The sequence below is a fragment of the Cnephaeus nilssonii genome (assembly GCF_951640355.1).
Source record: "Cnephaeus nilssonii genome assembly, chromosome: 16".
NCBI lineage: Eukaryota > Metazoa > Chordata > Mammalia > Chiroptera > Vespertilionidae > Cnephaeus > Cnephaeus nilssonii.
Window position 1 is genome coordinate 40,995,918 of NC_137087.1, and position 17,427 is coordinate 41,013,344.

At 46.4% G+C, this 17,427-nt stretch overlaps 1 protein-coding gene across 1 annotated transcript in view; it reads right to left on the minus strand.

Annotated features, from left to right (window-relative positions):
• Nucleotides 1-17,427, minus strand: part of TLL2 (tolloid like 2) — a gene marked incomplete at both ends in the record, with an annotated part of 100,202 nt that overhangs the window by 34,721 nt on the left and 48,054 nt on the right. Inside the window, 6 exons of the mRNA XM_079794138.1 lie at nt 822-937; nt 3,337-3,461; nt 6,482-6,587; nt 7,549-7,727; nt 11,918-12,031; nt 14,190-14,349. Of these exons, the coding sequence (XP_079650264.1) occupies nt 822-937; nt 3,337-3,461; nt 6,482-6,587; nt 7,549-7,727; nt 11,918-12,031; nt 14,190-14,349 (800 nt within the window). The remainder of the gene's footprint in view (nt 1-821; nt 938-3,336; nt 3,462-6,481; nt 6,588-7,548; nt 7,728-11,917; nt 12,032-14,189; nt 14,350-17,427) is intronic.

Here is a 17,427-nt window from a genome sequence, read left to right on the forward strand (position 1 = left end):
CTATATCTTACTGTGAACTTGGGTCATTTAGGAAAGGTCTGAGCCTCAGATTGCACGTCCATATAAGTGGGTGTATGGAAATGCACATTGCAATAGGGTCGCGAACATACCCCCTTGGATGAGGGCAAAAGAGGCCCCTGCCCTGGGCTTACCTCTCAAGAGTCATGGTCTTCAGAGCTAAAGGAACACGCCCACCTAGAGCTTGTCCAGCTTCTAGACCTCACACCAGGAGCCCAGAATCCCGGGGTTCCCTGTCCAAACAGCCCCTGAGTCCACTTCCAGGACATGCAAGGACCTCTGCCCTGGATCCACCCTTCCGGGGAAGACAGCACACCTGGGCAGTCCATTCCCACTGGAAAGGCAGCCAAGCAATGGCTATTCGCAAGGCAGGAGTGAAGGGTGCTCAGGCGTGTGGGCTGAGGGGTCACCCTGGGTGCTCCTGAGACGGGACTGGGGCTGGGAGGAGGAGAGGGCAGCTGTGGGTTGGTATCTAGCTCTCTCCATATTGCCACCTGCCAGGGCTCCTCACCTTCCAAGGCATTCTGATGGTGCGCTTATCAAGGGAAAAGGATAGAACTTACTTTGTTTTACACACCGTGGGCTTGATTTATCACTCTTATGGACATTGAGTATACAGGCTTCCATCCGTGGGAGGGAGGCTGGCTGAAGAGCCCAGAAGGAAATAACATTAAGCAAGCTAGCACTGCGCCTGGCGCACAGTGGGTGCCCACAACATAGCAGCTGTTATTACTCCTGTTAATAATAACTCCTCACACGTCATCCAACTCAAAGACTGTTAGGTCATTTCCTGAAGTTCCTACCTTTTCCCCTGGAGTGACCGATATCCTCCAGACGCAGTGGGAATAAGAAGGGTAGCCGTTTGGAAAGCCAGGTGCAGAGAAGTTCCCCGTGGTGTCCTGCAGAGTCTCCCCACAAGCTGCACAAGCAAAAGGACAACCACGATTCAGGCGCGCGCGCACATGCGCGCGCGCGCTCTCTCTCTCTCTCTCTCTCTCTCTCCCTCCCTCCCTCCGCCGCAGAGCGCCCTCTACAGGGCTGCCGAGCAGACACACCCCTTTACTAGCCACAGCCTTCAGAACGCATTGGCGAGAAGTGTGCCAGGCCCACTGGCATCTTCCTGGCGAATAAAAGTGAAAAGAGAGTCTGGGCACCAAGAAGGAACACCCCAGGAATACCTCTGAGGCTCTCAGGGTTGAGTCTGCCTAGAGCTGGGTTTGAATCTCAGCTCTCCAGCAGGATGTGTGGTGGTTCTTTTCTTATCTGTTAAATGGGTGTGGCCTGCCCAAAAAGTTAATGAACTCATCTGCATTAAATGAACTGGATCAGCTCGATGCTTGGCACATGGTGAGTGCTCCCCCCATAGCAGCATTGCAATCGCAAATAACGTCTGTGGCAGAAAGGATACGAAAGCCCAAGTAGGTAACACAAAAAGAAAAGAAAAAAAAGCTTTGAAACTCCTATCAGCTATTAGCTTCAACCTTGCCTCTTCTTTTCCTGCTACCCACCTCTAAATGAGCTACCAAATAGTCAAGAAAACAGAAAAAAAAAAAAAATGACCAGAGGCCTGGTAAGTGGGAACACTCTACAAGAGGCCATCCTGGTCTTGAATGATTAAGGGTTGCTGGGCCATGAGTCTAAAACCTAGTCCTTATGTATGTGAAAATACTTCCCTAATTTGTCCTCAGACCTGGATGAGTAAGCTTGGACATTGCAGGTTTCGTATTCCCCTGACTCTCCTGGACTCAGACCCCAAAGACTTAGACACTGGGTTGCTGGGGGCCCCTGCTCTTACGGGGACACCCCCAAAACGTGGGAAAGAGCTCCTTATGCACTTTTTTTCTGAGTGCAATTCAGACTCTGCACGGCAACCACTCTCGCTTTCAGCTACTACTTGAAACTCCTGGGAGCTGCCGTCTTTGGAGCTGCAGGAAGGGGTAGCTGGAGAGCGGCCCATCCTCACCTCAGGAAGTCCTGGATATCGGGGCTTCAATATCATGTTACCGAACAACTGCCAGGCATCACGAGGATTACGCCTGGCAGTCACCACCCCCGAGGGCTCCATGGAAATTATTTCAGAATAATCATCAACATTCTGCGGGAACAGATACGTTACTGTATGGCTCTGTGGTATTTACCAGCTGCCTCGAATCCTTTGGGGAAGTAAGAGGCATATACATTATAACTAAATAAATACTATGGCATTTCCCAGGGAATGCTATAAGGTTTCTCTTTCAATTCAGCAAGGACACATGATATGTGTGTCCTGTACTGCAGCCCTAATGCACCCCCAGATGAGTAATAGCTGGCTGAACTTATTTCCTAGAGGTTCATGATGGAGCAAAGCCCCGTGACCCTGCTGCTGAGGGCGATGTGATAACTCAGATAGTCTAAGATGGCCCCTATTTCAAATATTCTGTCCCATGATCAACTGTGTGCCTGGTCCGGGGGGTTGAAAAGGTTCCTGGACCTGTTGGTAATGGAGTTTCCTTTTTCCACCCCAAAAGCTGCAATGCATTGTCCCATCAGTGGTAAAAAACTTGGCTGTGGTAACCAATGCGTTGCATTCAAGTTCAGCAGCTTAAAGGGGTCGATACGAGCTCACCCCGCCCAGGCAGCAGGGGGTGTGATGATGCTGAAGTCAAGGGGACAAAAGGCCAACAAGAGGGCAAATTCAAGGGGAGCAGGCTTCTGAACTGGCAGAGAAGTGGGCATCTGCTCCGAACCCAGTGTACTGCCCAGACTTCAATGGCAGACTGGGGGCCACTGACCAGCACCCTGGACGGCACCCTGGATGGCCTCTAGAAGAGCCCCAAGACCACAGCAATGACCTCATTTACAGCACTGAGGACCCTCCACCTTCCAGGGTTTGGGAAGCTGACTCCCACCTCCCAAAAGCATTCTCCTTCATGCTCGGTCTTCCTGCAACACCCTTGCCTCTTGTTTTGCCAAAACACACCCTTTACTCCCATAGAAAGGAGAGGCGGCTTTGCCGTTATGGGGTGCACTGTGGTTCTACGAAGCCTCCTTCCTCTTCTGAGCATCAGGGCTTTGCCAGAGCTCTGCAGCGTCCCACAAGTTAAGCTGTGGGCTCCAAGGCCTACTCTTCAGCTCCCTGCGGGCAACCACCTCACCATCTGGGCTTTCAATACCATCTCCCTCCTCCTAACAGCAGCACATTAGGAATCACAGCTGCCAGAGGTCATCTCTCCAGGTTCCCCGAGTTGTTTTCCCAGCCAAGGTGAATGTTTGCAAAGGGCAGTGGAGTTGTGCTTTGGGGACACTTTGGGGGCCCTGGGACTCCCAGGGTTCAGTTACCTGGGCACTTGTACAGCTTCCTGGCTTGAGCGATGTCTCCCTGACTGAGCCGCACGCGCTGGCCAATGGTTGGCCTGACGCCACTGTCATCTCGGCGGGGGAGGATGGTGTCTAAGAAAACTCCTCTACGGGAGGAAAAGAAAGCGAGAGAAAGGAGAGAGGAAAGTCAGGGCTGTCAGGCGTCCGTGCTGGGATTTACAGTCTTCATTTCCTTGCCCATAACCCCATCGACATTCCTCCTCCCTGCCCAGCTCTTGTGCTGGCATTTGAGCATTCCATTTCATCAGCTGCCTGCTCCCTTTCCAATGGGAAAATGACTCTGCCAAGTTTAAAAATATGCCCTAGCCCAGTGGCCCAAGGGCTTCCCTTACTGATGTTTCTTGAGCACTTCCACAAAGCTCTTGACAGGTGCAGGCCCAGGGCCACCATGCTGCAAAACTGCAAGGAGCACCATTCAGCGAGATGACGGTGTGAGTGGTGCCCCCTGGAGTTGTGCAGTGGGCAGTGCTGAGCATGGACAAGTCTTGGAGAGGCTGCAGAGAGCTCATGGGAACCTGTACAATGTGAGACTGCCAGGGGCTGGTCAGGAAGTGCTAGATGAGCTGGTAAAAGTGGGGATTGGAGTTTGGGGGACTCGCTGGCAAGAGGGGTAATCAGATAGAAAGTGAGATGAATGAAGAGAACTAGGGGTACTCGAGAGAGCCCGGGCCTAGAGATTTCTATGGAAGGCCTGGCTCTGCCACCCGAGTGAGCTCGGACAAGTCCCTTCCCCTCTCTGAGCCTCAGTTTACTTCTCTGAACAATAAGAGATTGGCCTAGATGGTCTCAGCAGTCCCTTTTAACATGAATGTCTTCTTCTACTCCCACGCAAATAAAGTCTAAAATGACCTAAACAGACAAGTGGATACCAGGATGCCCAGCCGAGTACAGGCCCTATGCACACCTTCATGCTTTGGGCATGGTGTACCCCCTGCCTGAGCTCTCCCCCCAATTCCTGTCCTATCCCCACCCCAGCACATCCTGAGCCGCCAGCAAGGTGGTGGGTTCTGGAAGATGTTTACAACAAGAGATGTCTCCTGTATAAACCACCATAGTAATATGCCCGCCCCCCCCCCCCCCCCCGCCTTATGTAGAACAACTCTTAGCATTGACATTCTGCTAAACTAAGGAAGGGTTTGGCAGATGCCTTAGGGAATAAAACTCTCCGCTCAGAATTCTCCAGACAAAGACAACACTGTACCAGAGAACTGTCTCCTTATCTCCTGGACCCTCGCCCAACAAGTCCTCCAAAGGCACCACTACCCACGCCCCGGTCCAACCAAGGGGAGGGGGAGGAGCTGCAATAAACTCAAGGGAATGAAGTTGGAAGAAGACAGCTCAGTCGTAAAGACACACGAAGATTGGGTTTCCCATCAGCAGGAATAGCATCTGCCTCCCAGATGAGTAAAGGTTCTATGGACCATTTTCTGCTCTTTTACAGAGGGCATGTGAGCAGAAGTAATGACAGGGAGTTAGAGAGTGGGGAAATTTTGACAAAAAGTGGGCAGGAAAGTCCACCAGTAAGGATGCCATTGATAAACATCCCACTGAACAGAGGAGCTTTCTGAAGATCCATGCAGAAAACTGCAGACAGGGCAATGCAGGCATCAGCTTGCTATGAAATAGATTTGCTAGAACCACTGTGAACGCTGGGGCAGAGGTGAGAGGTAGTTGTGGCAGACAAAATAATGAATTATGCCTCCTGATATCCACATCCCTTTGCAACGTGAAGTTGCCACTCCCCATATGAAGAGGTCGTATCTGTTTTTCCATCACTTGAATCTGGGCTGGCTCTGTCCCTTGCTCTGGCCAATAAAATGTGACAGAAGGGATGTCATGCGAGTTCTAGAGCCTGGGTCTCCAGAGTCCTGAAGTCTGCCAGCTTGTCCTTAAGGAACTCTAAGCTCCCATGGAGGGGAAAGGCCAGTAGCCTCCCGGAGGATCAGAGGTCAGAGTGGGGGATCCTTGGGTGCTGGGCCCTGGGTGATTGGCAGGTTGGGAAATGGAGCAAGGACTAGTTGGGCAACACCACATCAGCCCCAGGGGCTGCAGGCTGCCAAGTGGAGACTTGGCACTGATTTCATGAGGGAATCAGTGTCAAGTTGGTCCAAGTGAGAAGCTGGTCACTTGGGTCTTGTTTCTCTAGCTGTCATAACTCTTTGTATTGCTTTATAACTTATCTATTATTTATTATTAAATATTTATCTGGTACAGATGGGCGAAGGACTGACAGATAGGGCCGCGTTCATTGCCATATGGGAATCTGAGGCTTCTTCCGCCTGGTTTGGAAATTGAGATTTTTGAGAGACCTCCTCTGGGGGCAGGGAGCACTTCTATATACAAAATAGTGGTATGGCCCGGAAGCCAGGGCAGTATTGAAAATATTTAACACCTGGCTCAGCCCAACACTAACTCATCAAAACAGATCCTGCCCATGCTGCCCATAAGTAATGGGTCTGGCTGTACTTGGGGATCTCAGCGACCATCGTGTGTGACCAGCAGCCAGGAGAACTGGATCTTTGTTCTCAGGCCAACCCCAGCTACCTGTGTGCCCTCGAGCCGGCTGGAGCCTCACTTTCTTCACCTCTGAAATGAAGCCATGATTTAGCACCCTCCCAGCTCTGACACGATCTAGCTTCCAGTAGACCTAGCCTCCTCGAGGAGAACTGGTAAACGCCACAGTGCCTACTTCAAGGGCAGGCTTTAGAACAGCGGTTGCCAACCTTTCGGACCTCACGGACCACCAGTGGCCCACGGACCACCGGCTGGTGACCGCTGCTTTAGAAGATCCCCCACCCACTGGAAATGTGGCACAGAGCCCCTCGGTTATTACGGCAGCCGGCCTCTCAATAACGTCCCTTTTCCAGTTTGCTGCTTGTGACACTAGGCATGATGGAACACCCACTTCACAATGGGATTCAATCTTATTAGCAGGAGCCTGATTAGATTATATTTCACTGCAGCCCAGAGGCCACTGTACTTCAAGGACAGACACGCCAACCGTGCTAGGAGCATGCAGAGACCCGCTCGCTGCAGACCTCCAGGAATCTGACCCAAGCCTGCAGCAGGCACAATAAAACAGACGAGGCGAAGCATAGATTCCGACCTTGAGAAGGTGTTCCGGGCGTAGTGCATGATGCTGTCAAAGTCGTATGTCTCTCCGAGAGAGCTCACTTCCCCAGCTTCCATTTTTAAGAAATTATACTCCTGACCTGTGACACAACACTCTGTTAAGGCCTTTGAAAAGCAAGGCAGGCACCTGAAAGGAGGCAGAGGGGGGAAGGAGGGCCCATAGCGACTTCCGAAGGCTCTGTCAGCCCGATCAGTCAAATACCCGGCTTGGTGGTGGTTCTTGTAGCTGCTTTTAAGATTGGAAATTTGAAACTTAGAATAAGCCCTACATCCTCCCAACACCACTACCCAACACCTCTCCCCAAATGCCACTCCAAACTCTTACACTAAGTCTGTAGGCAGGTTAGTTATCAATCTGATTGGGGTGGGAGCGGGGGGACTCTGCTCTTGCTACTGAAGGAACAAAAGAAAACAAGTCAGAGTTCAGTTCAATCCCAAACAGTTCACAATTCCGACTCTCGGAAGCATTTTTCAGGCAACCGTATTCTTCAACCAGATAACGTTCACGGTTAATGTGAACTTCTATATAAAATTATTTAACACGAGAAGGTATTTTTTCAAATCTAGACATTTTATCTGCCTTGGGGAAGAATGTTTCTGGGCAGAAATATTGTTTTTATTTGTACTCATGTCTTAATTGTATTTCAGTTTCAAAAAGATGGGTTGCCTAAGTCAGCAAAAACGACTCTTATAAAAGCAACCAGAACTCTTTTTTTTGGCTTAGCTTTGATCCTGCAACAGTGTTGTGGTCGGTTCTGTTCCTTTCAGGAAACGGAATTAGATTTCATTGTCATTTACAACATGGAAAGTCATTTGGCTTCTGCTCTAATCTACAAGCTATGGTAGGTGACCTCCCAAGAAAGGCTACAGATGGACAGTGACAGGCTGGTGGGAAACACTTGCACAGTGGAGTCCCTGCCTCAATACTTAGAAATGAGCGCTGGTCAGCTCCCAGCAAACCCTCTCTCCTTCACTCCTGCCTGACCCCGGGGATGCTACCTTCCTGGCTTTTAACTCCCAGACTCCACACAGGCGCCTTACCTGGCTGGATGTTTTCCCTGATGATGGTGACATGCTGGTCTCTGTCTGGCCGGGTGTGTTCATGCCAGAACCCAACCACATGGCCCAGCTCATGAGCCACAATGCCAAACTTGTCACAGTTCTTCCCAATGGATATGGCTTGTGGGCCTCCTCCTCGGCGCCCAACATAGGAGCAACAGCTGGACAGTGCAGAAATACCCAAATCAGCAGGTCAGGGAGCAGCAAGGGTGTAATGTGTGCGTGTGAGTGTGTGTCTAAAAGAAACACAATTTTAGAGCTGCAGGTTCTCTCCTTGTCCAACTTTCCTCCCAATACGGAAATAACCTCCAAAGGTTCTTGACCTTTCTGGTGCTCATGGATCCTCTTGAAAATCCATGACCTCTCTCCCTGGAATAAAGCACATACACTCCCCCACCCTTCTACTCTGAGTCTTGGCGGGACCATCACCAATGACGAGTTAAAGAGATGGGGAAGGAGGCAGCTGCATTTCTGTAAAGATGCATCTTGGTACTGTTATCAGCCTTAGGGATGACTCTCCTTCTGGTCACAATTATTTTTTCAAGTAGTATTTATCATTATTCCTAACATCCTACATAATAAAAAGGCAATATGCAGATTGCATCACTCCGCTACGCCCATGATTGGGCCGGCTGGAGGCGCGGGGGGCGGGACTCAGGGTGGCTGATTGGCTGGCGGTAGGAGCGGGGGGCGGGGACTCGAGTCCCCGCCCCCCGCTCCTACCGCCAGCCTAAACGGCCAACGCTGCGGAAGGACCCATGCGGCCGGCGGAAGACGCTGGTGGCGGAACTCGGGGTGGCCAATTGCGTGGCTGCCGGCACCCGTTTTCCGCCAGCAGCAGTTTCCACTGGCCACCCGCCATCAGGGCGGGGCGCGGCGGGGCGGAGCAAGGCGGGGCGGAGCAAGGCGGGCGGCAGTGGCGCACAGTTGCAGGTGTGGTGGCCCCAAGGCTGCGGCAGCAGCAGTGCACGCGGCTGAAGCGGCGGCTTGCAGGATTGAATCCTGCAAATGGGCTACTAGTAGAAAGTTATAAAACAAGAAATTAAAATAGCCATCATCTCGCCATACAGATTATATATATACTAGAGGCCTGGTGCACAGATTCATGCAACGGTGGGGTCTCTCGGCCTGGCCTGCAGGGATCGGGCCGAAACCGACTCTCCAGAATCCCCCAAGGAGTCCCAGATTGTGAGAGGGCACAGGGCAGGCAGAGGGACCCCCGTTGCACAATCGGGGCCGGGAGGGACTTGAGGGAGGACTCCAGGGCATGTCCGGCCCGTCTCGCCCAGTCCTGATCAGCTGGACCCCAGCAGCAAGCTAACCTACTAATTGCAGCATCTGCCCTGACCAGTGCACATCATAGCAACTAGTCGAACGGTCAAATGAACCGTGGGACACTTAGCATATTAGGCTTTTATTATATAGGATTATATATATATATATATATATATATATATATATATATATATATATACATATATGTCAAAGATCTATCCTTGATATCTATTCTTATGCTACATTGGCTATTTTTTAAAAGCAAAATCCCTTGTCCTAGCTGGTTTGGCTCAGTGGATAGAGCGTCAGCCTGAGAACTAAAGGGTCTCGGGTTTGATTCCAGTCAAGGATGCGTGCCTGGCTTGTGGGCTCGATCCCCAGTGGGGGTTGTGCAGGAGGCAGCCGATCAGTGATTCTCTCTCATCATTGATGTTTCTCTCTCTCTCTTTCCCTCTCCCTTCCTCCCTGAAATCATTAAAAAATATTAGGAAAAAACAAACCCCAAAAATGCATGTTGAATTGTGCAGATGATGCTTCTTTAGCATTTCTGAGATACGAATATGGCTTCTTTCCTTTGCCCTATCATGAAATGGTGAATCATGAAAACAGGTTTCCTAATGTTGAACTAGCCTTGCATTCCTTAGATATACCTTCTTCCTTTGCCCTATCAATATGGTGAATCATGAAAACAGGTTTCCTAATGTTGAACTAGCCTTGCATTCCTTAGATATACCTTCTTCCTTTGCCCTATCAATATGGTGAATCATGAAAACAGGTTTCCTAATGTTGAACTAGTCTTGCATTCCTTAGATATACCTTCTTCCTTTGCCCTATCAATATGGTGAATCATGAAAACAGGTTTCCTAATGTTGAACTAGCCTTGCATTCCTTAGATATACCTTCTTCCTTTGCCCTATCAATATGGTGAATCATGAAAACAGGTTTCCTAATGTTGAACTAGCCTTGCATTCCTTAGATATACCTTCTTCCTTTGCCCTATCAATATGGTGAATCATGAAAACAGGTTTCCTAATGTTGAACTAGCCTTGCATTCCTTAGATATACCTTCTTCCTTTGCCCTATCAATATGGTGAATCATGAAAACAGGTTTCCTAATGTTGAACTAGCCTTGCATTCCTTAGATATACCTTCTTCCTTTGCCCTATCAATATGGTGAATCATGAAAACAGGTTTCCTAATGTTGAACTAGCCTTGCATTCCTTAGATATACCTTCTTCCTTTGCCCTATCAATATGGTGAATCATGAAAACAGGTTTCCTAATGTTGAACTAGCCTTGCATTCCTTAGATATACCTTCTTGGCAGCCCACTCTTCTATTGTCACACTGCTGTACACTTTGTGCTCATATTTTAGTTAGGATTTGGCATGGCCATTTTTGTCAGATGAGTCTATAATTTTCTCTTTTGGAGTACTATCTTTGTCACTTTGGGGTAACAATGCTTTGATAGTTCCTTAAAAGTAATTTGGAAGGAAGTGTTCTTCTTTTTCTATGCTCTGGAAAGCTTAAATAGTACCAGAATAATCTGTTTCTTGAAGGTTTCAAAGAATTCATCTGTAAAATTCTATATTTGGTGCTTTGAGGGAGAGAGTGTTTTCCCTCAATTTTTCAATTTCTTTCTAATTTACTCTTTGAGAGAGAGAGAAAGAGAGAGAGAGAGAAGGAGATTTGTTGTTCTAATTATTTACACATTCATGGTTGATTCCTGTATGTACCCTGACTGGGGATCAAACCCACAACCTTGGCATATGGGGATGATGCTCTAACCAACTGAACTACTCACCAGAATTAGCCATATCTTTTTAATGTTGAACTAGGCTGTCATTATCTAGACGTCTTATAATTTTAATCCTGATTTCTTTATGACTTAAGAGTTGTGAGGGGGGAGGGGTGACCTTTAATTTACCAGGTAATGCAGGGGAGTTTATTTTATTTTTTGTTATGATGTTCCTATGTCCAGTTCCATAGCTTTGCAATTAGAGAATAAATGGGATTTCTTCCTTTTAGAATTCATTGAGGTATTCTTAATGCTTAATAGATGGACAGTGTCAATAAACGCTCAATAGCCTCTTAAAAAAAGATGTGTTATCAGGTTATAGAATCTAGTATACCCATAGAAATAACTCTATTAATTACATTTTTTCTAGTTCTCTATAAATCTCTACTTATTTTATTTTTTGTCAACTTGACAGTGATCTATGTGCATTGACAGAAATGAAATAAAGTCCCCTGTTGGTCGTGTTTCTGTCAATCTCCCCTTGAGTTCCCTGGGGTTTATTTTATGGCTCTTAATGCTATGCTATTTGGTACATAAAGATTTATGACAGTTATATTCTCACTGGAGCTTGTATCCTTTCTCATTATAAAGTCTCACCTTTTTTTTTTAACACTTTAAAAACAAAACAAAAAATGCTTTGTCTATAACAAAACTTGTGACCCCAGCTTTCTTTTTTGTTAGCATTTGCCTGTATGCTTTCTTTCCTTTTATTTTTAAACCTTCCTGGGTCATTTTCTTCAGTAGTTATCTCATATTTACAGTAGGTAGTTAGGTTTAAGTTTTCGAAGCCAATATGGGAAGCTTTTTCTGTCAGTGACTGAGTATATCACACTTACATTTATTGGCATAACGGATAAATGTAGGCATAATCCAGTTACCTTGTTATTTGTTGTGTTTTCCTGAGGAAATCTGTAAGCTCATAAAATTACACGCGGAATTTTACATGTATTTACATCCATCAGATTCTCAAGGGGGTCACTGACGTCAAATTGGTTCAGAACCACTTCTCCGTATGAAACACCCTCAATTCCTTCCATTGCTCCTGGGACAGGGCATCCAGGCCCCTTGTCTTTCTGGAGTCTCCCTCTTGACCCACCTGCTTTATCGCTGGATGGTGAGGTCATTCAGGGCCAGGGGAGTTTCAGACAAACCCCGGGCTCCTATATATTATAGCTCCTTGGAAACACTTGGTTTTATAGAGAAAACTCAAGACTCGTGAGCCATCAGCGCCGTTTGCCCCTCCTGATTCCACCGAGGTGGCCAAGCTTTCGTTTACTTACCCACAAGTTCTGTAACTGAACACAATAAAGCTTTCTTCGTCCGTCCTCTCTATGAAGGTCACACAGGTGTGCTTCTCCCAGTGTCTCATAGCCTGCTTAAAAATGGCCCTCTGGCTTCCTGAAATGACAAGGCCAGTGCCCATCACTTCACTCACGGGCCCATGTTTTCCTTAGATGCTTTAATGCATGCTGGCTTACAACACAGCTTGTGCCAATGATAAAAACAAACAAACAAACAAAAAAAGCTTGTTCGGGTGACTCAGAGTAGAAATGTACTAGGAATAAGGATTTACCTTGCTAAGAATGCAATACATTTTTTCCTGAATTACTGAAACATCGAGAGTAGGAGTTTGTGAATTGGAAGAGAGGGGAAACATAGATTTTCAAACTATCTAGGCTCCCCAGCTTTTCCTTTGTATTGAAAGTACTTTTCTAAACTTACAGAAAATTATCTTACACGGGTTACCCAAATTGGAAATTTTAGGCTCCTGAAGTAGCTCACCAGCACAACATTCAACACCCTCATTTTATTTTATAACCATCGGAGGGCATTCCCCTATGTTCTAAAAATTCTACTTGCATGTACATCCTTGCTACCTTTGCATGGGGTTCAGTGTTTTCTGGAGCAACCTTGAACCTGATTTTCTAAAGAGCCTTTAAAAACAGGTGAATTTTATGCTTTCTCTGAGCCTGTGTTCACATTTCCTTGATTAGAAATGTACTGAGAAATAAAACAGTAAGTAAATTGTCTGGGAGTAAGAATAAAGTAGTTGTAAACTCCAGGCTGCTAATTAGAAATGGGGAATAACTATTCTTTTCAAAAATCTACCAATCGGAGAGGAAGAAGACTATTTTGATTTTGCTAGAAGCAACGAGGGGCTAGACGAATAGTTTGGGAAGTACAGAGGTTGGTGGATCTGAATTCTAGAGTGACCTTGTTGCAAAAAAAACAGCCAACCAACCAACGGCAGGCTCCCAGCCTGAAAGACGAGGGTGTGGTGCCCTATTGTCCCTAGAAACATTCATATAGAACCAAGAGTAGCTTAGCTGCCCTCCCCGCCCCCCCTTTTTTTTTTACATCTTTATACTTTGGGTTCCAATTGTTCATAGCTCAATTACTCACCAACATAGCGATCCCACTAATTACAGGATAACAAAAATCTCTGTGTAAAGAAAGATCTCTATATAAAATTAGTTTATTTTGATGAAGGTTATATAAATCCTTCATCAGAAAAGCACACCAGGTCTGAAAGAACATAGTTAAGATCCCAAATGTTAGAAAGACTCTACAAAGCAGGTGCTGGGAGAGAGGATCTGGTTGGGGAGTCAAAGAAGGCCTTTCTGTGGACAGGTCATTGGTCAGAGACTCCAATGATCCGAAGAAGCCAGCCAGGAGAAGATGGGGGAAACAACACTCCAGGCAGACAGAGGGTCAAGCGCAAGTGTGCGAAGGTGGCAATGAGGGGGGCATGTTCCCGAAAAGAAAGACAACAGGTGAGGCCAGTGCCCAGCAACTAAGGAAAGAGGAGGAGAGAAGGTAGAACACTAGCTGGGAGGGGGGCAAGGGCTGCCAGGAGGTCATGGTCAGGACTTGCCGTTGCATCAGTGGTGATGGGAGCCACTGAATGACTTACACATTTTAAGATAATAATACCAATGACAAATAATTACTGGCTGCTACTACGTGTTAGGCACTATTCTAAGTGCTTTATCTAAATTAACTCATTTCATTCTCAAAACAATCCTATAGAGTGGAGAATATCATCCCATTTACGGAAGAGGGAACTGAGGCAGGACGGGTTAATTAAGTAACGGGCCCCAGGGCACACGGCTGGTAAGTGCTGCAGCCAGGACTGGACCCAGGAAGACTAACCATGTCTACGGTCCCTCTGGTTACCGTCTGGAGTACTTCTGGGGTGGGGGGTGGGGGTGGTCCAGGGTGCTTAGTCAGAGGACACGGGAGCCATCCTGTGTAGCTGCTCACCCTCTTCCTTCTGCCTGCAAACCCTGTCTAGCCTTCAAGACCAGGATCATATATCACCCTTACATGAAGCCTCGGGGACCAGGGGGCCACCTTTGAGGGCATCACCCCAACAGAGACTGCAGTTTCCCTGTACCTAGTGCATGAGACCCTGTTTGCAGGAGGGAGAGTTAGCAGGTAGGACTGCTGTGACCCCACAGCTGCTCAATCCCACCAGGTCCTTCCTGGGAAGACTATGTCAACCCAGGGAGACCGAACACCAAGCCCCAAAGCAGGCCTCATCTGGGCTACTGACCTGTGAAGTTTCCTCCAATGACATAGGGGATGACCCCTCCAGGCCATATTCTCTCTGTCCTTGAGGTTGTGGCCCTTCGGACCCGGGAAGAGAAGGTCTCAGCTCTGGCACTCGAGGTCCCAGGGCTCTGCAGAAACATGGCATTCTCCTCGCCATCTGCAAGAGAGTCACACTGCCATTTACTTTGCTTTTAATTCATCCTATGCATTATGGTTAAGATACAGTATCCGTGAATCCACCAAATGTGTGTTCTAAAGGGAGCATTTGATCTGGTCAGGGTTTTGAACCCTTGGGCGGTACTTTTCCAGACAGGGCAAGAACGAGTGTGGTAAGTGTAGCAGGCCTATGACTAGAGTGAGTTTGGCTTGCTGGAGGCCTTGAATGAGACCATATGGGGCTTGAGGGCAGCCTATGGACCACAGAATTAAGTGGGCACAGACATCTCACAACCCTTTGGGTTGGAGCCAAGTTAGGGGCATGCTCTATTCTCAAAGCCACCCATATTTGAGGGAACAAACTGAGCCATAATGTTGAAGTTCAAATTTTTCACTGTATATGACATGGTTTTTGTAAATTGAAATTCTTATTGAGATAACTGTAGATTCACATGCAGTTGCAAGAAATAGTAGAGAGATATTTTGTATACACTTTACTGTTTTCCCCACTAGAAACATTTTACAAAACTATAGTACAATTACAACTGGATTATGGCCATTAACACAATCAACTGGTCTCACTCAGGTTTCTCCAGTACTATGTATACTCATGTGTGTGTGTGTGTGTGTGTGTGTGTGTGTGTGTAGGGGGGTGGGAGTAGAGGGGGTAGGGAGGGTGAGTTTGATGCATTTTTATCACATGTATAAGTTTCTGTATCCACCATCACATTCTAGATACTGAACAGCTCCATCCTAAGGATCCAGGACCCTTCATGTTGCCATAATCACATCCACTTCCTCACTCCTCTCCCCGCCAACCCATCCCTAAACTCCCAACCACTAATCTGGTCTCCATTTCGAAAATGTTTATCATCTGAACACTATTATAAAAATGAAATCCTACAGTATATGACCTTTGGGAATTGGCTTTCCTTACTCAGTGCAATACCCGGAGACTCATCCAAGTTGTTGCATGTGTCAATAGTTTCTTTTTGAGGCTAATGAGTATTCCCTGATATGTATGTCCTACAGTTTGTTTAACCGTTCACCTCTTGAAGGACTTCTGGGCTGTTTCCTGCTATTACAAATAAAGCTGTTATGAACATTCATGCACTACAGTTTGTGTGAAGATAGTTTTGATTTCTCTGAGATAAATACCCAAGAATGGAATTGCTGAGTCATATAGCAATTGGGTTTATTTCTGGGTCCTCTATTCTGTGCCATTGATCTATATATTTATCCCTCTGCTAATATGACACTGTCTTGATTACTGCAGTTACATAGTGAGGTATTTAATATCAGATAGAGAGAGTACTCCTACTTTAGACTTCTTTTCCATGATTGTTTTAGCTATGTTTTCATGTAAATTTTTATGTGTCTTTCCCTGTAAATTTTACAATAAGCTTCTCTATACCAACAATAAAACCATGTTGGGATTTTGATAGGAATTATATTAAACCTATAGATCAATTTGGAGAGAATTGGCATCTTTACACCTTAAACAGTCTCATTTTATCCTCCATGTTGCTATGCCTTTTTTCACATTTTCTGTCTCCTTATCTCCGTGGTAAAATTTCCATGTTCACCTTCTAATTTTTCACCTAAAATTTCCTAGTTCACTTCACTAATTCTCTCTTCAATTGTGTTCAATATAACGTTTATCCCATTCCAGTTTCAATAAACATCGTTGTCATTTCTAGAGCCCTATTTAGGGGCTTCTAAATTTGCCTGTTCTTTTGTTTTGTTTTTCCCCACTAGGGTTCAGATTCTTCCACTGGCTCTTCAGTTAGTTTATGTATATTTATTTAATGTCATACAGATTGTTCTATTATTTCTATACCTTGGGGTAGTAATTCTGCAACTTATTGTCTCTGCTGATTCTTCTTCACAGATTAATACCTTTTTTGTGTTTCTCATGTTTTTATTTAAAGTTTTTTTTAGGTGAGATGATTCTTTTCCACAGGAGTCCTCTATGCTCTCATCATGAGTGTGACCCCGTTTTTCATTTTTTCAGGGTTCTTGGAATGCTGTGGATCCTAGATCCATTATTATCTTAATGTCTAAGTTTAGGGTTTCCATATATCCTATCTAATAAAAGGGTAATATGCAAATTAACCATCACTCCATCACAAAGGTGGCAGCGCCCATAGCCACAAGATGGCGGTGCCCAGTCCTCTCAGCCCTGCTGGAGTCCCCCAGTCCTGGGGGGGGGGGGGGGGGGGCGGGGGGCAGCCATTGAGAGCAGGCAGCGTGAACGGCCTGGCGGAATAATTGCTTCGTCGCCGTGGCGACAAGGCAAGCGTTCCATGCACAGATTCATGTACAGGGCTACTAGTAGGAAATATAATTTGAGAACTTATACCTATATGAGGAACAGGCTTTGGGATTCAGTTTCTCATAGACGATATTTTTTCCCCACTTGGAGCCTAGGAAAGATAGCAAGATGTCTTGCCATTCCTGTCAGTTTCAATGTCCTCTGCAGTCTTGCCTCCATCCGAAGGTTCGCTCCACATGTTTATGTTTCCTATTCTCTTCTGATCAGGGCAATTTCCCGTTCCTTCCTTTGAGCTTAACTCTGTATTTTTAATTTGGGGTGGAGAAGAGGTTACATGTCTTTTCAGCAGTTCTCCATTTGTATAAGAGGTCCCAAATTGTTCAACGGGTCATATCACCAGAACCAAAAAGTTGGCATGTGATCCATTTTTGAACCTGAAAATAACTGTTTCACCGCTAGAATTTCTAGATCAGAAGTCGTGCACTTGCAGCTCTTGGGATAAACCCAACCCACAGATGTGTTTTGTTTGGCCTGAACATTTTTGGCCCACAGTGTGTGTGTGTGTGTGTGTGTGTGTGTGTGTGTGTGTGTGTGTGTGTGTTTAATCTTACTTTAGTAGCCAATTATTAAAAATCAAAAGATTTCACATAAAAATGCAGATTTTCTAGTTTTTCTTTAAAAACGGTAAGACCTGGCAACAGTGAGCTAATCTTCTGTCATTTACAACCCACTGGAGTTAAGCAGCACCTCCTCCCCATAGTCAGTTTCTGGCATTTCTCTCCCACTTCCCCCTGTCCCAGCCAG